The sequence below is a fragment of the Watersipora subatra genome, chromosome 9 (assembly GCF_963576615.1).
Source record: "Watersipora subatra chromosome 9, tzWatSuba1.1, whole genome shotgun sequence".
Classification (NCBI taxonomy): domain Eukaryota; kingdom Metazoa; phylum Bryozoa; class Gymnolaemata; order Cheilostomatida; family Watersiporidae; genus Watersipora; species Watersipora subatra.
Window position 1 is genome coordinate 55,363,162 of NC_088716.1, and position 21,058 is coordinate 55,384,219.

At 36.9% G+C, this 21,058-nt stretch overlaps 1 protein-coding gene across 2 annotated transcripts in view; it reads left to right on the forward strand.

Moving 5' to 3' along the window:
* LOC137403926 (uncharacterized) overlaps positions 1-21,006 on the forward strand; it is a 33,226-nt gene extending 12,220 nt beyond the window's left edge. Inside the window, exons 3-7 of one of the 2 annotated variants that reach the window (XM_068090046.1) lie at positions 7,783-7,931; positions 8,329-8,503; positions 11,959-12,074; positions 13,825-13,900; positions 20,174-20,314. In XM_068090046.1, the coding sequence (XP_067946147.1) occupies positions 7,783-7,931; positions 8,329-8,503; positions 11,959-12,074; positions 13,825-13,872 (488 nt within the window). In that variant the 3' untranslated portion in view covers positions 13,873-13,900; positions 20,174-20,314. Of the gene's footprint in view, positions 1-7,782; positions 7,932-8,328; positions 8,504-11,958; positions 12,075-13,824; positions 13,901-20,173 lie in introns of both variants that reach the window. The other variant, XM_068090045.1, reaches the window with a different exon arrangement.
* The last annotated feature ends 52 nt before the right edge of the window (positions 21,007-21,058 follow it).

Below are 21,058 nucleotides of genomic sequence, written 5' to 3' on the forward strand. Positions count from 1 at the left end.
CTCGGAGTATAGGTTGCCATTTTATCCCGATAGTTCGCTGAGTCTGTTGATAGTGACTATTTGGGAACCAGCCTCAAGGTCATTAACTGTACCTCTAGTTTCTCACAACACGCTTACATGTTTCATCATTTCATCATCAAAAAACTTCTCCAGCCGCGAATAACATCGAGCTGTGGCTTGTTTATGTTATACATTCCATTTGTTGCATATTCATAATCTCTTGCATGTGGCCTGAGTTGAGAAAAGGACCCTCCCTTAGATATCCATTACTCTAGCCCTAATCCACCATTCTTATTATCTAGCAAGAGCGAGTATAATTATATAGCCATCTATATAATTATTCATGAGTAATGAGATAATATACAGTTACTAATATACAGGCTATCAACTATCAGCCTTCTTGGACCATGGTTTTTTCGCTACCGTAAGCCGATACATCAGCTTACGGTAGCGAAAGAGTTAACAAAGATTATATGGAAGTTTTGCTCTTATCTCCTCTTGTTTGTTGCAGCAAACTCATAAAAAACCATGGTCCAAGAAGGCTGATAGAAACCCTATTGATAAGCCGATACATCGGCTTATCAATAGGGTTTTGCTTTTCTTTTCATTACGAAGCCTACACATCAGCTAGACCAATTGAAATTCTTTTTTCTAAGCAATTTCATTTCTATTTATTTTTCAAAACGGGAAAACCAGGTTTCTATCATAGTAGTAAGAAATTCACTGCGTTCGTTCAATGGAAAGGAAGCATCAGAAATTTTGCGATAGTGAGATTCACTAAGAATTTTATACTTATCTTGTAGAAAATTTTGTTCTGAATAAGATGCATTTTACAGTAAAACAATATCTGTTTTGATTCTCGAGATATTGCATGATTACTAGCGGCGTATTGATTTTTCGAAAATCCTTTTTTAATGAATTTGGTCAGAATAGCGAATTTTGTGCAGTAGTGAAAGAGTTAAGTTTTAGTACTTGCACTGGCTGCTTTGCTAATGCTAGCCAAAGCTCATCACACAAATTCGTTCAATGAAAGCTCGATATATGAGATCGGTAAAAAATAGAAATGAATTGCATTAGCCGAGTTCGATAGAATTTGGATACATACAATTGTTGCAATACAATGCAGCTACAAGGATCGATCTTGCTGAAAAAAATATAGCTCATAGAAAAAAGTTGGTTTTGGAAAACCGACTTTTTTTTCCAAAAAGTAGCAATAAACAGGCCAATAATTTGATGCCATGTGAGAAGGTATTCGCGTTACAGTAAAACATGCGTCAATGAACAATAAAATTATCAAACTAGAGGAACAAAATAGAAGCGCACAAGATTTTAAGTATATAATTTATGTTACCAACTTGACATCAAATGAGATGTTAAAAACACATCAATCTTTTAAAGTGCCATGAACCAACCGACAAACATAACTGTTTAACAAAATCGACCTTTTGAAAAGTCGATCAAATTTTAGTTATGTACAGCAGGTGAATGGAAACATGACAGTTTTAGATTTGCTGCAATTGTTTCCGTTTCTTACCGTGTGGCTATTGTGAAGTATGTGTTAAGGTAGGGCCACACGAGACAAAATTCTCACGAAATCGGCGAAATTTGAACGAAACGATTCAGACGCATTGACATTTGGACGAATTCGTCCATCGTTGGTTGCGCACGATGAACGAATCCTGAATTGGATGAAACGTCAGAAATTCCTATGAATCGTAGTTTGATTGGTCAGTTGAAAAGGTTAGTTGTATGTTGAAGGTCGTTTTCTTTGGCGCATATCCAGGAAAAAATAAGAGTGAGAGATTTTATCTGTTTTGAAGAGAGAGAAAGTTGATTTTGCGTTTAAAATGGAAGACAACTGTTATGTTTCTGCACAGAAGCAATCAAATAGAGTATTAAATTAGAGAAATGTGGTTTATTACACTCTCCAGAGACAACTGATTTGATAACAGAAAACCCAAGTATTTATATGTTTGGTCATAGAAAAGCTTTGTAAAAAGCTACAAGCATTATTAATAGCTATAATGAGACAATAATATTAGCTTGTATAAAGCTTTAGCTAATAAGCATAATGTTTGTTTGCAAAGTACCAATAATACTTGGCACTTGCATGACACCTCCTCACTAAGCTAAAGGTTCTTTCTGGTTCTCTTAGACCTTCGGGGTTTGTCTCTGCTATACTCCTCTCCATCAGGTAGACGAGGGTTGCGTGGTCTTCTTCTAGACGGAGGTTGCTCTGTTACAGTTGTAGGGGCTGGTAGTTGCAGTTTTGTCTCTTCTGTTATATCAGGTTTATCTCCAGGGTCTTGATCTTCTTCTGTTGCGTATCTTGGTCTGAGTTGTTCAACATGTCTTCTCCAAGTAGGTCCCTTTGGTACCACTTTGACATTGAGACTACGAGTTCCATATATCTTAGTAACAATGGCTGGAACCCATCTAGGTTGTCTGCTGGCTGCTAGAGCTGGAACTCCTTTGGTAGGTCCTAGAAGTGTGAGAAGAGGTCTGTGGTCAGTTACCAAGATAAACCGTCGACCATACAGGTACTGGTGATACTTCTTTAGAGCAAATATGATTGAGAGAGCTTCTTTTTGTATTTGTCCATATTTCCTCTGTGTGCTGGTCAGTGTTTTTGAAACATTGGCTATTGGTCTCTCACTTCCATCAGGATAACGATGAAATAGTACAGCTCCCAGTCCAGTTTCTGAAGCATCACATGAGATTCCAATGTCAAGATCTGCGTTGAAGTGTGCTAAGACACTATCAGTTGATAGCATATCTTTCAGTTTGTTGAAGCTCTTTTCTTGTTCAGTGCCCCACTTCCAGGTCTCTCCTTTGCGTGTCAGTTTATGCAATGGTCCTGTGAGTTGTGACAGATTGGGTATGAACTTGCTGTAGAATTGTGTAGCTCCTAAGAAAGATCTTAGCTGAGTTAAGTCTGTTGGGACTGGCATCTGTTGTACTGCATCTGCCTTCTTTCCTTTAGTGATTCTCTTTGAAGTGAGTTTGTGTCCCAGATACTCTACTGTCGGTTGAGCAAAACAGCACTTGTCTTTTCTACATCTGAGCCCTCTTTCTTCTAATCTTTGAAGAAGTCGACGTAAGTTTTGTAGATGGCTCTCTGCATTGGCTCCACTCACTAGTATATCATCTAGGTATACTGCTACTCCTGGGAGGTCTTGTGTCAGTTGCTCCATGATTTCTTGAAAATACCCTGGTGCTGAGCTTATGCCAAAGGGCAACCTCTTCTGTAGTAGTACTCCTCGGTGTGTTGATAGTGCTAGTCGTCGTTGACTTTCTGGTGCCAACAATATTTGATTGTAGGCATCTGCTAAATCAATCTTTGTGTAGCAATAGCCTCCACCTAGTTTTCTGATTAGATCTTCTGGTAGTGGGATAGGTTTCCTATGTGTTTCTAGCTGATTATTGATAGTTTTGGAGTAGTCTCCACATACTCTGATCTTCCCTGCAGCTTGACCTGTTGTAGATTTGCGTACAGGTACAACTGGTGTTCCATACTGGTTGAATTGAGTTGGTTCCCATATGCCTTTAGCTACACCTGCTTCGTATGCTTGGTTGAGCTCTTCTGTCAAGGCAATAGGAACTGGTCTGGGTCGGCAGAAGACTGGCTTTGTTGAAGGTTTGAAGTTTATCTCTAGTTCAAAGTTCTTGAGACATCCTAGCTCGTCTTTGAATATTTCTGGAAATTCTTTGCACATCTCCTTACACTTGATTTGTAACCTCCCATCTGGCTGGTTCTCTGTGATTGTTGATACAAGGTTCTGTTGTAGCTTGTCATCAATAGAGATGCCTAGTTGCTGTATAGCAGTTCTTCCTAGTAGGTTGAGATCTTGTACAGCACTAATCACAAATGGTAGTCTGACTTCTTTCTGTGCATCCAATTGGGCAGTTAGCTCACATCTGCCAAGCGTCTCTATGAGATGTCCTGAGGCTGATTTGTAGTTAACTGTAGTAGGTTTTAGGTTTGGCTTTTCTAGCTTCTCCCATTTTGATTTACAGATGAAGTTGTCACAAGCTCCAGTGTCCAGTTCAAGTGTGAAGTTGTCTCCCTCCAGTTTGATGTTTTCAGCAAGTTTCACCATCTTGGTTGATGTGCATTCTATCATCTTTACTGGTTTTCCTGCTGCAGATGATTTCTTTTTCTTGCATGCTCTTTCTATGTGACCTTGTTTAGAACAAAAGTTGCAGGTGGCTGCTTTGAATCTGCAGTCATCCGCTGTATGGTTAGTTCGGTCACATCTGTAGCATAGCTTTCCTTCCTTCTGCTTGTCAGGTGTAGAGTTGTTTTTCTGGAGTGGTTTGTATCTTGATTTCTGTTGAGCAACCTTGTTGACTTTAGACGAGTTTCCATAAACTGTCTCTTTGGCAACTTTAGCTGCTTCTTCTGTTTCCTGTGCTACCTGTATAGCTTTGTTGAAGTTGAGTTCATTGTCCTTGACCTTGAAGAGAGATTTGAGAACTGCTTCATTGTTTACAGAGCATATAAATCTTGTTCTGAGAGCCTCATCTAATGGATCTGTAATGTCTATGAAGGCACATGTAGTTGCATCTTGACGAATTCTGGCAGCTAACTCTTGAATAGTTTCTCCAGGTTTCCTCTGCATGTCACTCCAATACTTGTAACGCTCTCTAACAATGAAGCGCTTAGGGTCATACTGGTCTTTGAGAAATTCCAGTATTTCATCCATGTTGAGGTCGTTGATCTGCTTGGGTGTTGAAAGCTGAGCTGCTATATTACTAAGCTGCTTGTAGAGTGTAGGCTGTTGGTTGGTGAGAAAAGTGCCAGCAATCTTGTCTTGATGAATAGAATTTGCTGCAATGAAGGTGTTGAATCTGTCTATGTAATCTGTTAGTAGCTCTGCTGTTGGGTCAAAACCTGGGAAGGCTGGAACAGCGGTTGCAGCTGTTTCTTGTTTCCGTTGTAGGTTTTGTAGTAGTAGCTCCATCAGTTTCTTATTCTCCTCCATTCTTTCATCTTGCTGACGTCTGTATTCCTCTTGTTGCTGCTTGAACTCCTCATGCTGCTGTTGTCTATGCTCTTCTTGCTGACGTCTGTATTCCTCTTGCTGCTGTCTGATCTCCTCATGCTGCTGTTGTCTATGCTCTTCTTGCTGACGTCTGTATTCCTCTTGCTGCTGTCTCTGGTCCTCCTGCTGCTTCTGCATTAGCTTGATCAGGTCTGCTACTTCTGCCATTGTAGTGGTGCAATTTTGCAATGCAAATCTGAACAAAACTCTTTGTAACTGTTCAAAAGAGAAATCCTTGTTGCCAATTAGCTTCTGTTATGTTTCTGCACAGAAGCAATCAAATAGAGTATTAAATTAGAGAAATGTGGTTTATTGCACTCTCCAGAGACAACTGATTTGATAACAGAAAACCCAAGTATTTATATGTTTGGTCATAGAAAAGCTTTGTAAAAAGCTACAAGCATTATTAATAGCTATAATGAGACAATAATATTAGCTTGTATAAAGCTTTAGCTAATAAGCATAATGTTTGTTTGCAAAGTACCAATAATACTTGGCACTTGCATGACAACAACCATCTGGAACTGTTTATAGACTTGGTTAGGGAGAGAAAAGTTATATGGTGCAAACGAGAGAACGGCTATAAGGACTCAAGAGGGGTGAAACTGAACAATTTTAAGGACATTGTCAGTGAATTGGAGAGGGCTTTTCTCTCAACTCCTTGATCAGATTTGCATAAACTCCCAGTTGATCTCTTTTCTCATTTATGGGGTGGACCCAATACCTTCTGTCTGAGTTTGTAGTGAGAGTCCTCTTTTTCTGTTTGAGTAGCAGATATCTTTTCTTTAGCAGCAGCAAAGCAATTCTTCTCCTTTGATTGTCATCCATGTTTGTACTGAAGCAAATGATTGAAACGGAATCGGCTTCAATTTATCACCGCGTTCTGATTGGCTAGTTGAAAGTTAGTTTTGTACGAATCCGTGGTGGGGAAACTCTGTGTGGCAGGTCAGAAATTTCGTACGATTGGAATTTCCCAGATTAGTTGAAATTACACGATACGTGTGGCCCTACCTTTAGAGTAGCCTGTCTTGACAAACTGTTGTTTTTGTGGAGTTGTCCCCCGTCGAGCGGGCGAGCAACACAACAGCTTGTCACAAGACATACTGCACCTGATGCATCAGCTGCACTTATAGAGAGTTGTTCTCTTCCATCTATGCGGCTTAGTTGCGATGTTATATCGGTCGCTCCATTGGTAATCATAACTGATTTCGCGCAAACATTTATGTAGAAAAAAATAAGATTACAACGTTTAACCAAAGACTGTTGGTTGTTTACAACTCTGTTGTAAATTTTAGTAAAACTTAAGAATAAAATAAATTGAAAATAAAATCTATAAGAACAAATAAAACTGACTGATACAAAAATAGAAATAGAATAGAAAATAGAAATAGAAACTGAGCGCACAAATAAAGACATGTTGTTTCGCTGTTGTTGCCTAAGTTCTCAAGTTCTACTAAAGTTTACCGCAGAGACTGGCCGCTGGTTACGGTTAGAAGGCACCCTCGGAGAGACCCCCCATCTATATATAGTGTTATAAACTTGAAAAAGTCATATTCTGGTGTAGCTTTTCAAGACAAATCCAATGGTATACTTGGTTTGTTCACCCTACAAAGGGTTCTCATTTTATGAATCAGAATGTAGTTTCGAATTCATTTTTCTCATGCAAAATATCTTGATAAAAGTCTTAGTGTATCCACTTTAAAAGTGGTTATTATAGTGCCAAACAGTGTGTATCATGACAATATGGGAGCAGAATTTTCAATTACGATTTTTATTCAGGTAAAAAGAGACAAAAAGTTGTATATGCGAAATCAGGTTGGAGTTTGGATCATGGGTAGGACCCTGTACCCAGAGAAGAAAAATTCTGAGACCATGAAAACATCAATTAGGTTTCAAGGATTAGCCATACAAAATTTCAAGTCGATATCTTTAAAATTGACAAAATGTCAGCGTTTTAAAGATTGAAAACACTGACAAAAAGCAAATAATGAGAAAACGTTGCCTGAAGTTTGGGAATAGAAAACGGATGATTTCTTTACAGTTATGGGCAGATGGATTGTCTCATACCCTTTTAAAACCCTCCACTTGAATATGTATTATTAAAACCCTCCACTTGAATATGTATTATCATCTGGTGCAGCTGACCTTCTGTTTGCCTTCCTAGCAGCAATTACCACAGGTTTGGCTGCCTTGTTTCTACGTACCACCCGGCAGCGATCAATATCTCGGGCATATTGTCTCTGGAAGTGGCCAACATTCAGTCCAAGTTATAAGTGTTTTAAAGTGGTTTGACATACTTTTTAGTGGCAACAATGGAAAGAGCACACTTGAATTATATAGGAAACATGTTTTCCTTGAAAATAATTTTTTGGAAAAAAAATACTATTTTGACCGCCTTCTAACCTTAATCGTTTTAATCTTATTTTATTCTACATAAATTTTTGCGCGAAATCCGTTATGATTACCAATGGAGCGACCGACATTACATCGCAACCATGCCGCATAGATGGAAGAGAACAACTCCCTATAAGTGCAGCTGATGCATCAGGTGCAGTACGTCTTGTGACAAGCCGTTGCGTTGCTCGCCTGCGCGACGGGGGACAACTCCGCAAAAACAACAGTTTGTCAAGGCAGGCTAGTGTTAGAGGGAAAAGGAGGCTTACAATAAGACCGTCAAGTACTGGTTATCATACCGTTACATATTTGGCATTCATCGCTTTACGGTTTCTACTTGTAGGAATATTCAAGTCTATATCTCAGGTGAATGAACACCTATACATATGTGGCGTGATGGCTCTTTCAGAAGAAAAAATCAAAGCTTTGAAGATAGACTGTGTCATCAATGCGACCCTTGATTGGCCACCCTATCAAATCAGGGGTCTGGAGGTAGATTGCTTTAGTAGCAAAATAAACTGGCATGTAATATGCTTCAGGATGCCTTTGCATTATTCTGAACAAACATTTTCACTTATGTTTTCTTAAAGGTTGACTTGCAACAAAATTCACATTAAAGTTATTTGGTATCAAAAGGTTCACCATGTCTTACTCTGCTGTATTGTAGGTTCTAAATATGTGGAAATGTGATTACAAGCTCTCGTAAAAAATCCAATCCACAGTGCCCTATCGATTTTCAACTGAATACCTGGTTTTCAACCAGGTTTCAGTTGAAAATCTCTGCCGATTATCATAATCAGATGTTTTTATTGTTCCAAAAATTCACATACAACAGATTATTAACAATGACTAGGAACCTCTGTAAGTCGTTAGTTGGCTTCGTTTGCAGACGATGAGAATACAGGTAGATGATGTGCCATCAGCGAGTCTTTCCCCACACTTTGACAGAGTTGCCAATAAAGTCAATGAAGTGATCTCAAGGGGTGGGAGGGTTCTAGTCCACTGTATGGCAGGCATCAGCAGGTCCTCCACTCTCTGCATAGCTTACCTCATGAAATACAGAGGTTAGTACTTGACTTCTCTGCTATTCTCCAGCGCGTTGGTCTGAACACTCTGTTCCACTCTGTGTGCTATTACTAGGCTGTACAGTTGTATGGCGTGCATTGACCTACTTGACTGCATGTCATGCTTAGAGCTACTCGATATACAGCTGAAGCCTAATATATTAGCCTACTCCATGTTACTAGGAGCTGAAGCCGGTATGGCTTCACTTTTCAGTTTTCAAAATTCCATAATTCTGATAAATGACTCACCGCTGTTTCTATTCATTTACTGTTTTCCCAAGAAATATTTTTTGCATAACGTACGTTTTACTTAAGTTAGCTTTAATCATACATAATAAATAATAATAGTAGTATAATATAATAATACAATAATGTCACTATTTTTACTCATTTTTGTTTGACGGCGTATTTCTAACCTTTTCAATTTATTCTACTGTGAAAGTATTTCACTTTATATTTTATCATCACAAACTTTGGGCTTTTGCAAAATGCTCGCTCAACAGAACATGCCAAACCATCACCATGACATATATCATTAATATCTTTGCACACAAAAGAAATAGACAATACTCGTGTTTCTGTCTTGATGGTTGCTAATACCTTTAATGATAAACTCCAGACAGACACCTGCTAGCATGAGTCTTGCTTGAGGCACATCATTTGTGTCCTCGTTTTTTTAGCCTGGTAGGAGGTCAAAGATGAACCGTTTTATTAGGATTTTTGATTGCGACAGACAGCGTTGTTACAATAGAGCAATAAAGCTGTTCTAATGAACAAGAATTTGCTCGGAAGAGACAGCCGTCACTTAGAATATATAAAGTATACAAACCTTAATGGTCTTTAATCATAGTGTTAGGTATGGCTTGTTGAAGTGAGGTTTCCATTGTTATTAAAATCACAACCATAAAATGGGGTTAATTCGACTAAGTGCTGATTCCTGTTATAAAATATATGAAATATGTTAATAAATTACATTAGCATTAATTTTGGTATGTTTGTATTTTATATTTATTGTCTCTTTTTATAAACAGATATAATTGCTGAATAATAATTTGAGGCTGAACCAATAGCTATAGCTAGTTTATGTTGCGACGCTGAGCCGACCAATCAACTGCGAGGCTCCAGCATCTTCCTTCTGCTTTTGCTTTCAACTTCGATGTATTCAAGGTACTCGACTCCTACTAAATTACATATATATTTTTCAATATAAAAATTGACATACTGCTAAAAATTTTAATGAATTTGTAATTTAGTAAAATTTTTTACACTTACAATATCTCAAGAGACTGAAATAAGGTTGCCTTTCCAATCTTGTTTTGACTTTTTATCACAATTATCTTGGGGCATGTTGTGACCTCCTGTTATATATAGTAAGTTTTAGATCACAACTAATCGTGTTTAGTATTTAAAAATGGAATTGTAACTGGTTGTTGCAATAAGATCTGAGAATCTTTGCGACTTCTAGTACTCAAATGTTAATGTTAACTATTGGTAATGCTGGATGTAGTTTAAAGAGAAAACATTATTTTTACGATGAAACGAAATTTTATTATTGGAACGCTCTCTGATTGGCTTACGTAATAGAATAAACATCTTAAAATTGAACATGAGCTTTCTGAAGGTCATTGCGATTGTCCGATAAGTTTTTGTTTTGTTGGTAGCCAAAACTCTGTTCTCTCGATAAGGCGATACTTGCTATTCTATTAATAAGCCAATACTTTCCATTCTGTCGATAAGCCAAAACTTTCTGTTCGGTCCAAAAACCTAAAACTCTGTTCTGTCGACCACCCAAAACTTTTTGTTCCGATGATAACCAAAATTTTCCTAAATGATTCTATTTAATAATGATATCTAGTAACTCTAGCTGAGATCTGTTAGCTGGCGTGTATCTGCACTCTATGTAGCTGTAATAATATTATTGTTTGGGAATGCTGCTGACCTGCTGACCTAGTGATTACTACAGATGAGTACTTTAAAATGGTACTCTTTTAGTATTATTTAGCAGGGCCCAGTTGAGATAGCCTGGTAACATTGACATAAATATTATTAATAACTCCAATACCAGGCAATTCTTGTGCCTGCAGTTGGCAATTGTTAAGCTTAGTACTAAGGTGACACGATTGCATACAGAGTAGTGTTGATTATCAGTGACTCTGCGGTTTTAATAAATTATCATTTATTTCCTGGTGGCTTGGCTAGGGTTGTATATAATCTGCTAATATGCAGGTGAGGTGCTAGATGGTGCCATCAGAAAAATGCCTTTATTATGTTTATATGGTTAAAGTCATGGGCAGGAAAGATGTCTTCCAGTCATATGATCCGTTACACATGACTTTCTAAGGTTTTTAATTTAGGAACTTCTGATATATACTTCCCATGACATTGCAGTATAACTCGACACAGCCGTTTCTTTATTTATAGTGTGACGACAATTCAACTTCAACTTGCGTGAGTTGAATACGTCAAGATTGGTATTTGATGGAGAATATCTATCAAATATAAAACTAGTGATAGGACTTGGCTGTTTGTATTTTGATTAATGTTATTGTAATTCCGTCCATTTTGATTTATGGAGTTCCCATACCCTTTCGCTATGCTAGACGCAGCTTGGTAATGATAAAAGCGAGTCTACTAGCCTAGCTGTATGCGCCATCTTGGACTTTGAAAACATATTAGAGTAATTGAATTTATAAAAAAGGCTTTAATAAGTTGTAAACGTTTAAAATAATTATAGTAATAGAATGGCTCTTTTCTGCAGTAATTTAGATTAGACCAGCCCTGGGTATTTGGAAAGAACAAGGCTAACAGGTGTAGAAGTGACATATTTAGTGAGAGTATTGGAGTCGTTCAAGTCTCACAAACGATGACCGAATTTGTACGCTTTCAAAGATTATCTAATTGAAAATAGGGTTCACCAGACAAACAGACCGACACTCTTTCACTGCGTTTACATGCTTCGAATGTGTTCGGAGTTGTCCACTGCCGATGAGTTCGCACCCTTTTGTTTCAATGATTCGAAGCATGGTTACGCAGTGTTTGTCTCTTTTGTATCTGTGACTGCAGCCATGCAGGTCCTTTCAGCACCACTAGTGATTGTGTACAAGTGATTTAGAAATAGTTAATAGATCAGCTGACTCGATTAGAATACGGTACACGTTACAGAAGTTTATAATCAAGGGCCTGTGCTCTGTATTTCCACTCAGAGCTCTTATAAAAAGTTTCAATTAAAATTAATATTCATTTGAGTGATAACTGTGTCGGTATATTAATTCCCTTCTGTGTACAGGCAGATGATTCAGCAGGTAAAATAGTAACAGATCTGAGTTTACAAGTTCATGAAATAACATACTGAAGTCTTCACCGATCTGTCTATTTCCACTTCCAGTCATTGTGTGTTTCTATTAATGCTAATGAACTTTTAATCATTTCGCTTCTATAGGTGAGACATTTTGTAGGGTTTTCTCTGCAGCAAGCGTACAGCTTAATGAAGACCAAGCGACCTCTGATCCGACCCAATGACGGATTCTGGCGGCAGCTCGTACAGTATGAGAAGGAGCTGAAGAGGCATAAGGTATAATTATATGTATAATATATCTATTATATTTATTTGTTATATATAGAATTATATTTATATGTAATACCCTAGGATCTGTGAACCAGATCAATATCCTCATCAAATCAATATCCTAAAAGTACAGTCAAGTTTTAACATTCAAAGTTAATGCATTTCGAGATCTACTTTATATGTTGAAACGATTGTGTGTTGAAGCAATTCCTCCCTCAAGAATATAAAGTAATTTGTTCAATTCGTTTTACAGTCTGAACATCACGGATGACTCCTTAATAATTATTGCAGATAATTTACATATGGTATCAAGACAAGGGCATTGTATGAAACAGTGTAAAAACTGCATTATGTATAAAAATGAAATTAATAAAGTGATAATCAATAAAAAAGAGATTTCTAGCGTCAATGTAGTCACCGATGTGTAGGTTTGGGAGTAGAGGTAATGATAGAGATACATGGTATACCTTAGTCTAATTTAGACTCAGTAAGTATTTAACTAAATTGCCATAAAACCTTTATTTGAACATCAAGGCAATCTACTTTTCACCCCCTCCCTAACAGTGGTATTTTATTAGAGGTGATGTTCAAATAAAGGGTGGCGTTGTGTTTTTCAACTTTTCATTTTGCTTGACGGGTCGCGTTCTGATTGTTGCTTTCATATGAGACCATTTAATTAACGTTCAGATGTTCAATACCTTTCCCAGTGTCTGCTGACCTCAACTCTTCTTCTGCACTGCTGAACTAGTTGATATTGAGCAAAACTTGTAGGCGTAACTGTCTGAAAAACTTTTTGCAAAAATAATGATAAATTTTAGCCGGATGCGTGCTTAGCGCAATTCATACAAAGCATCGTAATTGCTAAAACGTTTTTTACACATGTCGAAGTATTAAGACATCATTGAACAAGGAACTACTATTAGCCTGATACCGTTACTAATTATTTCTGTAGTGTTGCAATCAAAGTTTTCAACGAAAAAACCTAAAACGACAAAGACTTGGAGTTGAAAAACGGACTTCGATACGCTGGAAAACGGACTTCGAGAAAAACAGAAACAACGAACGAATTAATTGTTATTGATGTAATCGAGTCATTATTAGCACTACTGATCAGTTGCTATTATGGGTTCGTAAAGATCAGGAATGTCAAATAGTGGCGATCAAATAAAGGTGGCGTTCAAATACAGGTTTTACTGTAGCTTATAGGTTTTTGTCATTTTTTTATTTTCATGTTTTATTTTTGAATTTCATCTCTTCTCTTAACTTTCACTTATAAGGCTGCGGTTCATTAAGAAACTTTGAAAACTAATTGATTTCTTGGTTGAAGTAAAAATATTTGCTCAAATTTCACATAGTATGATGGAAAGTTTGTATGTTGGGGTCATGGTAGTCAGGGGTTGGACTTAATAGATTCAATCAGTTTTGGACTGGTTAGTCTTTTTAATGAGATTGTTTCTAAATCCGTGGAACTGAATTCAAAATTATTTATGCATAACTGAGGATGCCAATTGGTGAGTTTCTTATTTGAAAATATTTGTCTCTACACTATCCTCAAGATATAGCATCGTTACTGAGAAGCGAGTGATTGCCTTTGTTTGAGAGTAATCAACTATCCGTAGTTAGCTTGTGTTTCACTCAATTGCTACTAGTGAAACTTTGGTTCATTACTTCTCATAAGTTTTACCACCAGCACTGACTAGGCATCGGGGTGAGATATCGACCTGGGTTATTATATTGACTTGGCACTACATTTTAGAATAGTCTGAACAAGCCTGGCAACAAATACGGAATGCTGCTGCTCTAGTAGCAGCAGCCACGCCATGTGTGATGTGGTGAGTCCAGACGTCTCACTCAAATACGCTGTTAACATTCTATCCTCCAGCTCTCCCTAGCTATGCTTCTATGTTTCCTGCATCCACCGCTTCACCCTCTTTCTCTGTTTTTACTCTTCTGTTTTCTTTGGGCTGGTGCTAGACTCACCACCACTCATACACACCGCAGGCAGTTAAAATTGTGTCTTCATTAATATTGAAGACTTGAGAATTCGCATGTCTAAACAAGTTGGAAATCTCATGTATTTCTGAAATCTCTCTTTATCTGCTCTGACTCTGCTACCATTCCATATGTCACAGAATGGATCTCTAACGATTGGATCTGGTACCGTCTCTTATTCTCGCTGCTTCTAATTCCAATACATCTATGAGCCTTTCCAAGGCATGAATGGCTGAGCATAAAGAATTCTTTTCAGATTCTATTAATAAAACTATACCAACTTGAAAGCTTATCCAACCATGGTTTCCGCCAGTATGTATCCTTAAATTGGTCCAAAAACTATGATTATGCAAGAAAATGTGGGATGCTTGCATGATGTGCGTAGGTGACCCTTGCGTTACCTTAGACCAAAAAGTAGGTTGTTCTGTTTAATATCACTATAGTTTGATGGCTTCAAGCCAAGCTAGTTGAATAATGACAATCATAGAGTTTGTTCGTTCTTTCATGTTCTTTGAAAATGTCTCCACAGCTCAACCAATCAAAACTATGACTGGTCTTTGTAACGCTCGGAAACAACCTCTCCGCAAGTAACTCCAATAACAATACCAGCATCAAAAGTTAATGTTCCAAACTTACATAAGCATACATGAAATATTTCTCATGTTTTTTGCAGCCTGCCAATTTGAGTTGGTTGTTTGGTCTCTCCGTGTCACAACAACACTTTAGTTTTTAATACTCTAAATGATCGGGTCCGCTTTTGTTCTTTCTAGAAATTGGCCACCATTCTATTGAGAATAGAAGCGATTGTTAGCTTTCTGCATCTTATGTTTGACGAAAGACTCGGTGTGCATGTGCTGACTCATTCAATTTATGACACGTCTATGGCACCGGTCCTTGACAAGCTTTCCATTCTGTAGCATTAGTAATTACTAGAGCTCTACTTAAGTGACAGTTCTATTATTTATTAATTTAGCCTAAAAATAGATTTGACTTATGTATGTGTACCACTCCAAATCTTAAATCACTGATTAATTGTTTGGAAATATTTGACAAATTATTGGATACAGAAACTCTGCGGGTGTTTAAGATAAGCTGTCATCAGGTTCCTCTTTCTCTAGTTGATGAAATACAGATATTATGATAACTAGGGGTCATTATTATATAAATATACATGTTTGTAGATTACTTTTACTACTATTATAAAATTAAAACTAATAAAAAAAGCGTTATTAAATAAAACAAAAATGTCGAAATTATTTAGAGTTGAAGACAGCTTATGGTTAATTTTAAAAAACTTCACTTTCCTATGGTTACTCTCTGCTACATTGTAGTTTACTTTCCGCAGCCGTATCAACTGCCTGATCTTATACGTTACCCTTGTACTGGGCCTTGAAATTATATAACAAATGTATCAGGTGAACTGCTTTTAATGGTAGTTTAGTGATAATATAAGTAACCTTTACTCTAGTTTCATAATTTATAAATTGTCTATCAGCTGTCATACATGAGAATATGTCTCTTAATAATTTTATCTGTTAAAATCAAATCAAAACTATCTCGAATCATCAAAAAGATATATGTTTCAAATATTTGGATATCTAAATATTCAAATCACTATTGATTTGGGTACTTTGTCCAACATTCTGTAGCACATCATTTAAAAGGTTAACAGATACATATTACTTTGTCCTTAACGTAAAATAGTTAAATCTCTTGGTACATCTAAGGTGTAGTCTTTGCTTCTCAAGTCTGGTTTAGGCTGGACAACATTTGAACTCCGCTCATATGCTCACAATATGTTTATGTACATGCTTTGAAGATGTGCGTCAAGTTATGGTTGAATTTAACAAAAAGTATCGATTCTTTTCTATCATTTGAGATGTTGTTTGCTGTTTTAGGCGATCTCATTGTCAAAATATTTGAAGATTAAAATCGACAAAAATTGATCGCGGTAAAAAGGCTCAGAAAAAATATGTGACTAGACTTATTCAAAAAGATGTATATAGTGAGATAGCCTGTCTCTATCTCTCGTATTCACATCGACTATTGCGATAAAAGTCTAGTCCTATTGGCTCCAAGGCTCTATTAGCATATATTTTATTTTGTATTCACTCATGATTGCTAGAATAAAGTTTTTAATTTAGCTACATATACTTTATTTTAAAAGTCTCAAATGCCTCAAATAAGGGTAGTTGAAAATTTGTCACATTAGTTTTCTCTACATGCTTGTAAACATCTGAGTAATGACTACGATTCTGTAATTAGGTCTTCGAGTTAACTTATTTCATCACGGCCTTTGTATTAGCGAAGTTGTCAGTTGCTACCCACACCGGAAACTAGTTACTAGATAAAATAAACATGCAGCATCTTTGAAAATTATATGTTCGAATTTATAGCGAAACCAACTGCATCCCTAAAAATTCATGTATAGTCAACGTTATCTAGTCATTAATAGTATCGATTTGCAAAAAAAATTTACTGGTCACATTTGATTAGTTGATCAAATTGACAAGTACAAAACGAATGGTTTTTTGATTTGATCAAAAAAGTGAACGCAAAATAATGTCAATTTTTTTGAAATAAATTAACCCACCCGATTCTGACAAAAGATTAATAAAGCCATTCTTGCACATGGCTGGCAGTTTGTGGTTTGGTATCACCTGTTTTCACATAGTAGTGTGGAGCATAAAGTATTGCGATTGGCTCTTAATATTTGATCAGTTGGTATTAAGTTGAGCTATGCCAAAGTACCTGTCAATGCAGCTCGGATTACACTTCATAAATCCTTCTATCAGACAAGGTTTTGGCACAGGTGTCAACAGGGCTATGATGTATTCAATATGTTCTGCAAATCACGTTTTGTATTATCATCAACATTATCATTTTATTGTATAATTTTTACAAGCCAACAAATTTTCATCTTAGGAAAAAGTTTTCATTAAAAACATCTATCCGAGTCATGGCCACTCACATAATTTCAGCTCATATAATATGACAAATTACTTTACTGCAGTAAACTCAAACTATGTATGTATCTGAGAAACAGAATGTCACATATCATGGTTTTTGCAGCACACATTCATGTCTCTCTTTCCTGTGTATGGCAGTTTCTACACTGACACCACAGCTCCACTGGTGGTGCCATATAAACATCTTGTAATCAATAAAACAAATGTAATAAATATATGTCATTGATGGATATGTCATTCTAACGGGTATCTACTGAAAGTTTTCAATTTGGGATTTAGAGAGATTGAGAGTGTAAAATTATAAAGTGAACAAATGTTTAACAAAAGCATAAGTACGCCAAGCAAGCAATTCAATGCTTTGTTTCTGGAAGATGAAGATTAGCATTGATCGATCTATTTTCCTCACTTTCTTCAAGTGAGAAGTGAACATAAATTCTAATCATAAATCTAATTTACAAGCCAAAACTGTCAAAGAAAATTTGAAACAAATATTATAGCTAGACGAGATGATCAAAAAGTTATAAAACGATGATTGGTGATACCAGAATGTTATAATTTTACTACTCACGGGTAGTAAAATTATTACCTTTAGTTTAGTATATACATAGGAGACTAAAAGTTAAAGATATATGTAGATTTACCTCCAGTTTCCATGCAGTATGTCGCTGCTGACGCCTGTCAACTCTAACAGTAAGCTATCTGCCGCAATCTTTAACCACCTGATGCTCAGAAAACTCTGAGTCACCTTCGCTGGAACTGGAAGCATTAGTACAATTCTGTTGTTCATCGATAAAACGTGCAGTAATTCAGTAAATTAACGATGGCAATTATTTCAGTAAATTAAATAATGATGTCGATTCTATTAATTCGATCTAGTAATTCCCTAACGACTTCGATGTCATAAACAACACATTTTATTAGCAATAACATTTATTATGACCTATATAAACATTTCACGCTGATGATTGGCTAAAGAAGAGATAGGGAATTTATCGCTCATGGACTATTTTATATACGCTCACTATACTCGTCACGAATAAAGCACCCGCTTAAATCTGAGCGTTTAGAAAAATGATCTCATTCAAACGCTTATATCTCTGGACAGGGTTAGTCTATAAAGACACAAACGACATCAAATTGTAGCTGATGTTTTAGCCTTATATTGGTCTTAATTTCATTTGAATGACTTATTTGACTCAGTCACAACTTTAAGAATGCCTCATTCTCATAAAGATCTAGGGAATTGCTCAAGGCTGCTTAATCCAGACTGGTGCCTGATACATATTGGACAGTTCAAATGTCGTGAATTATGTTACTGTCTATGCTTTCAGCAATTTTTTTTTTCGTTTTCTGATCTTAGACCAAATCCAGACTCCGATGACAACAATTGTGTATCCTACATGCAAGTGACATTTCCTAATAACTTTGTTTAATAAAATGAGTCATCAAATGACTCATTTTGCAGAATTGGTTATTTTTGTTCATAACAAGAGTTTCTATAAATTACATCAAATAAAGGCTGGCTGCAGTTTTTAAGGTAAAATGGACAGCTGACACTGATTGACACTGTGTAGTGTTAGTATCAGTCAATAGAACCAGGTATGTGGCTGGATAAGTCACACTTTCCTGTTTGCATCATGCATATTTTATACCAATGTTTGCATGTCCCGTCCGTTTCCTGTTAGTTACACCTGCCAACCGTGATTGATGTAAATCAGACTTTATGATAATCTACTTCATACGTATAATTATGGCTGCATCTGGCATATTTTGAAGTTTGTCATATCCTAAGAGTGGCCCACACTTGTCTCGAAACCTCACGTTTCCTCACGATATGGCGGTTACCAATATAGTCAGTATCTCAGCATACCTTCTCTTTGTTAATGGTGGTTGGTGGTATTTTCTTGTAGAACTCTTTTTACTCTGCATGCGTATAAAACTGGTTATGGTGTTACTGGTGCTGCTCAGCTCCCAGACTCAATTTGCATGTCTATGCTGCCCCGTGATGCTATCGATAGAGTCTATGTCCAAAGTTAGGTACAGTGAAGTACCGGAGTGACAAATTCGTACTACTACTGTCACAGTGTACCAACTGAGTAGATATTAAAGTTGGCTATGAAAATCTAGGTTGGGATTTGTTCGAACCGAAATGAGGTTAGCTGGGATTATTGCAAAACAATCTATATACTTTATAGGGCTGTCAGACTTGGGCTCATGCCACCAAATTGTTTTTGTTTAAATCGTGTCCCCCTTGTAACTATTGGAACGTAGCCAGCGGTTGCATCACCAATGATCGTAAACCAAACGCCATAGGTAGGTCGCAGTAAGATGGGAAATGAGTAAGATGCCTTAGAGGTCTGGGCTTCGCTAAAAATTAAAAAAAGTACTGCATTGAGGCTGATAATGGTACAGCATATTAATAGAATCTAAATGAAACAGCATAGTGGTGTGGTTTCCATTGCTACCGGTCTGTATAATATGGTTATGCTTAGAGCCAGGAATACCTCATTTAGCGCTGTTGTCAACGTTATTATTAGGCAAGGCATGTAGGCAGGCATTGATTCTAGGGAGTCTTCTCTCGAGTCATGCTTCTCTAATATGCGATATAACATGTATCTTTGCTGTATGCACATAGGAAAGTGTAATTGCTCATCGTAATTCTTGTAAAAAGGAGTACTAATAACTGAAAATAATTGGAAATTATTTACCATATTTAACAAATGAACCAAAATAATGTATTTAATTAGTATTTATGCATTCAAAAAACGGAATGAAAATTTTTTCATCTTTAAAAATGCATTTTTAGTAAAACTAGAATGAATGCTGGCATGGCCGGAATAAAGCCCTACACAGTTAACAAATGTAGGCAATGGTAAATGAAGGCTAATATCAGTAGGTGTCCAGCCTAGCCATGTTGACATTCTTAATGACAGCTGTGACAGTTATTGGTTATGTTTTGGTTCCATATGTGTTAATATGAAAAATAGTTCCAACAAGTAGTCTGTTTTTAAGGATCAGCACACGTCTTTATCGAGCAAAGGAGGCAAGTTAGCAGTATTAACCACCGTCTGGATAACAATAATATCAACAAAGCGTGACCCGCGGTAAGTTGTACCTTTGTGTAATTTTCATTATGTTACATAGATGCAGAAGCCTATTGGAGCTGGCACAACTGAAACTATTAATCGTGGGACAAGCAGAGCAGCATATCGCCGCGAAGACAACCCATCCATGACTGTGACAAGGTTGGCAAGTGCCCAAAGAGAAGCTGCCAGTTCAGCTCTGAAATCTAGCCGCTCCGTGACAAATGAGGTTCGCGCAAGTGGCGCGGGCATAAAACATGATGATAAACATGGATATCCCAACCTTGGCCTTCCTACGAGTACCAGGATCACCCCTCTCGCTAGAAGCATGTCAAATCATAGACTCGGAACACTTAGAAATTCAGGGGCTGCTGGATCAAGGCTAAACTCGACCAATCAGAGAGAGATTGCCTTGGCCGCGTTGAGATCAGGTGATCATTGGTCAACGACATACGCAAATGACTACTCCAAAGGCCTTGGTGCTCGAAGATAGTACAAAAAATCTACTTAGCTTTTATTGTAATGGTATTTGTACTTTTTTCTTCAAATGATCCAAGATCCTTTTCAACAAGGTTGAACATTAAATTTAGTGCCATGCACAGCTGTGTGCCGAAGCTTTACACTTACTGTTTTCTGCTGACAATATATCTCTATTATATTTCTGTCTACCCAGCTGTAGACCTTTTTCACCCAAAGTTTTATCTATGTGGAAACCTAACAGAGCAGTTGGTATGCTACTCTGTCTCCAACCAACTGTTCTTTCATACTCTGACACCAATATTACTTACACATACATGTATTTTAACATATTCTGTGATAGGGTGCTCACTTTTTCTGCTATTATCTATGAAAGGCTATATGTATATTGAATAAATGTGTACTTTATTAGGTGTACTCAGGTGTACTATACTTTATGAACAAGATCTTCATCATGTTTCGAAGTGTA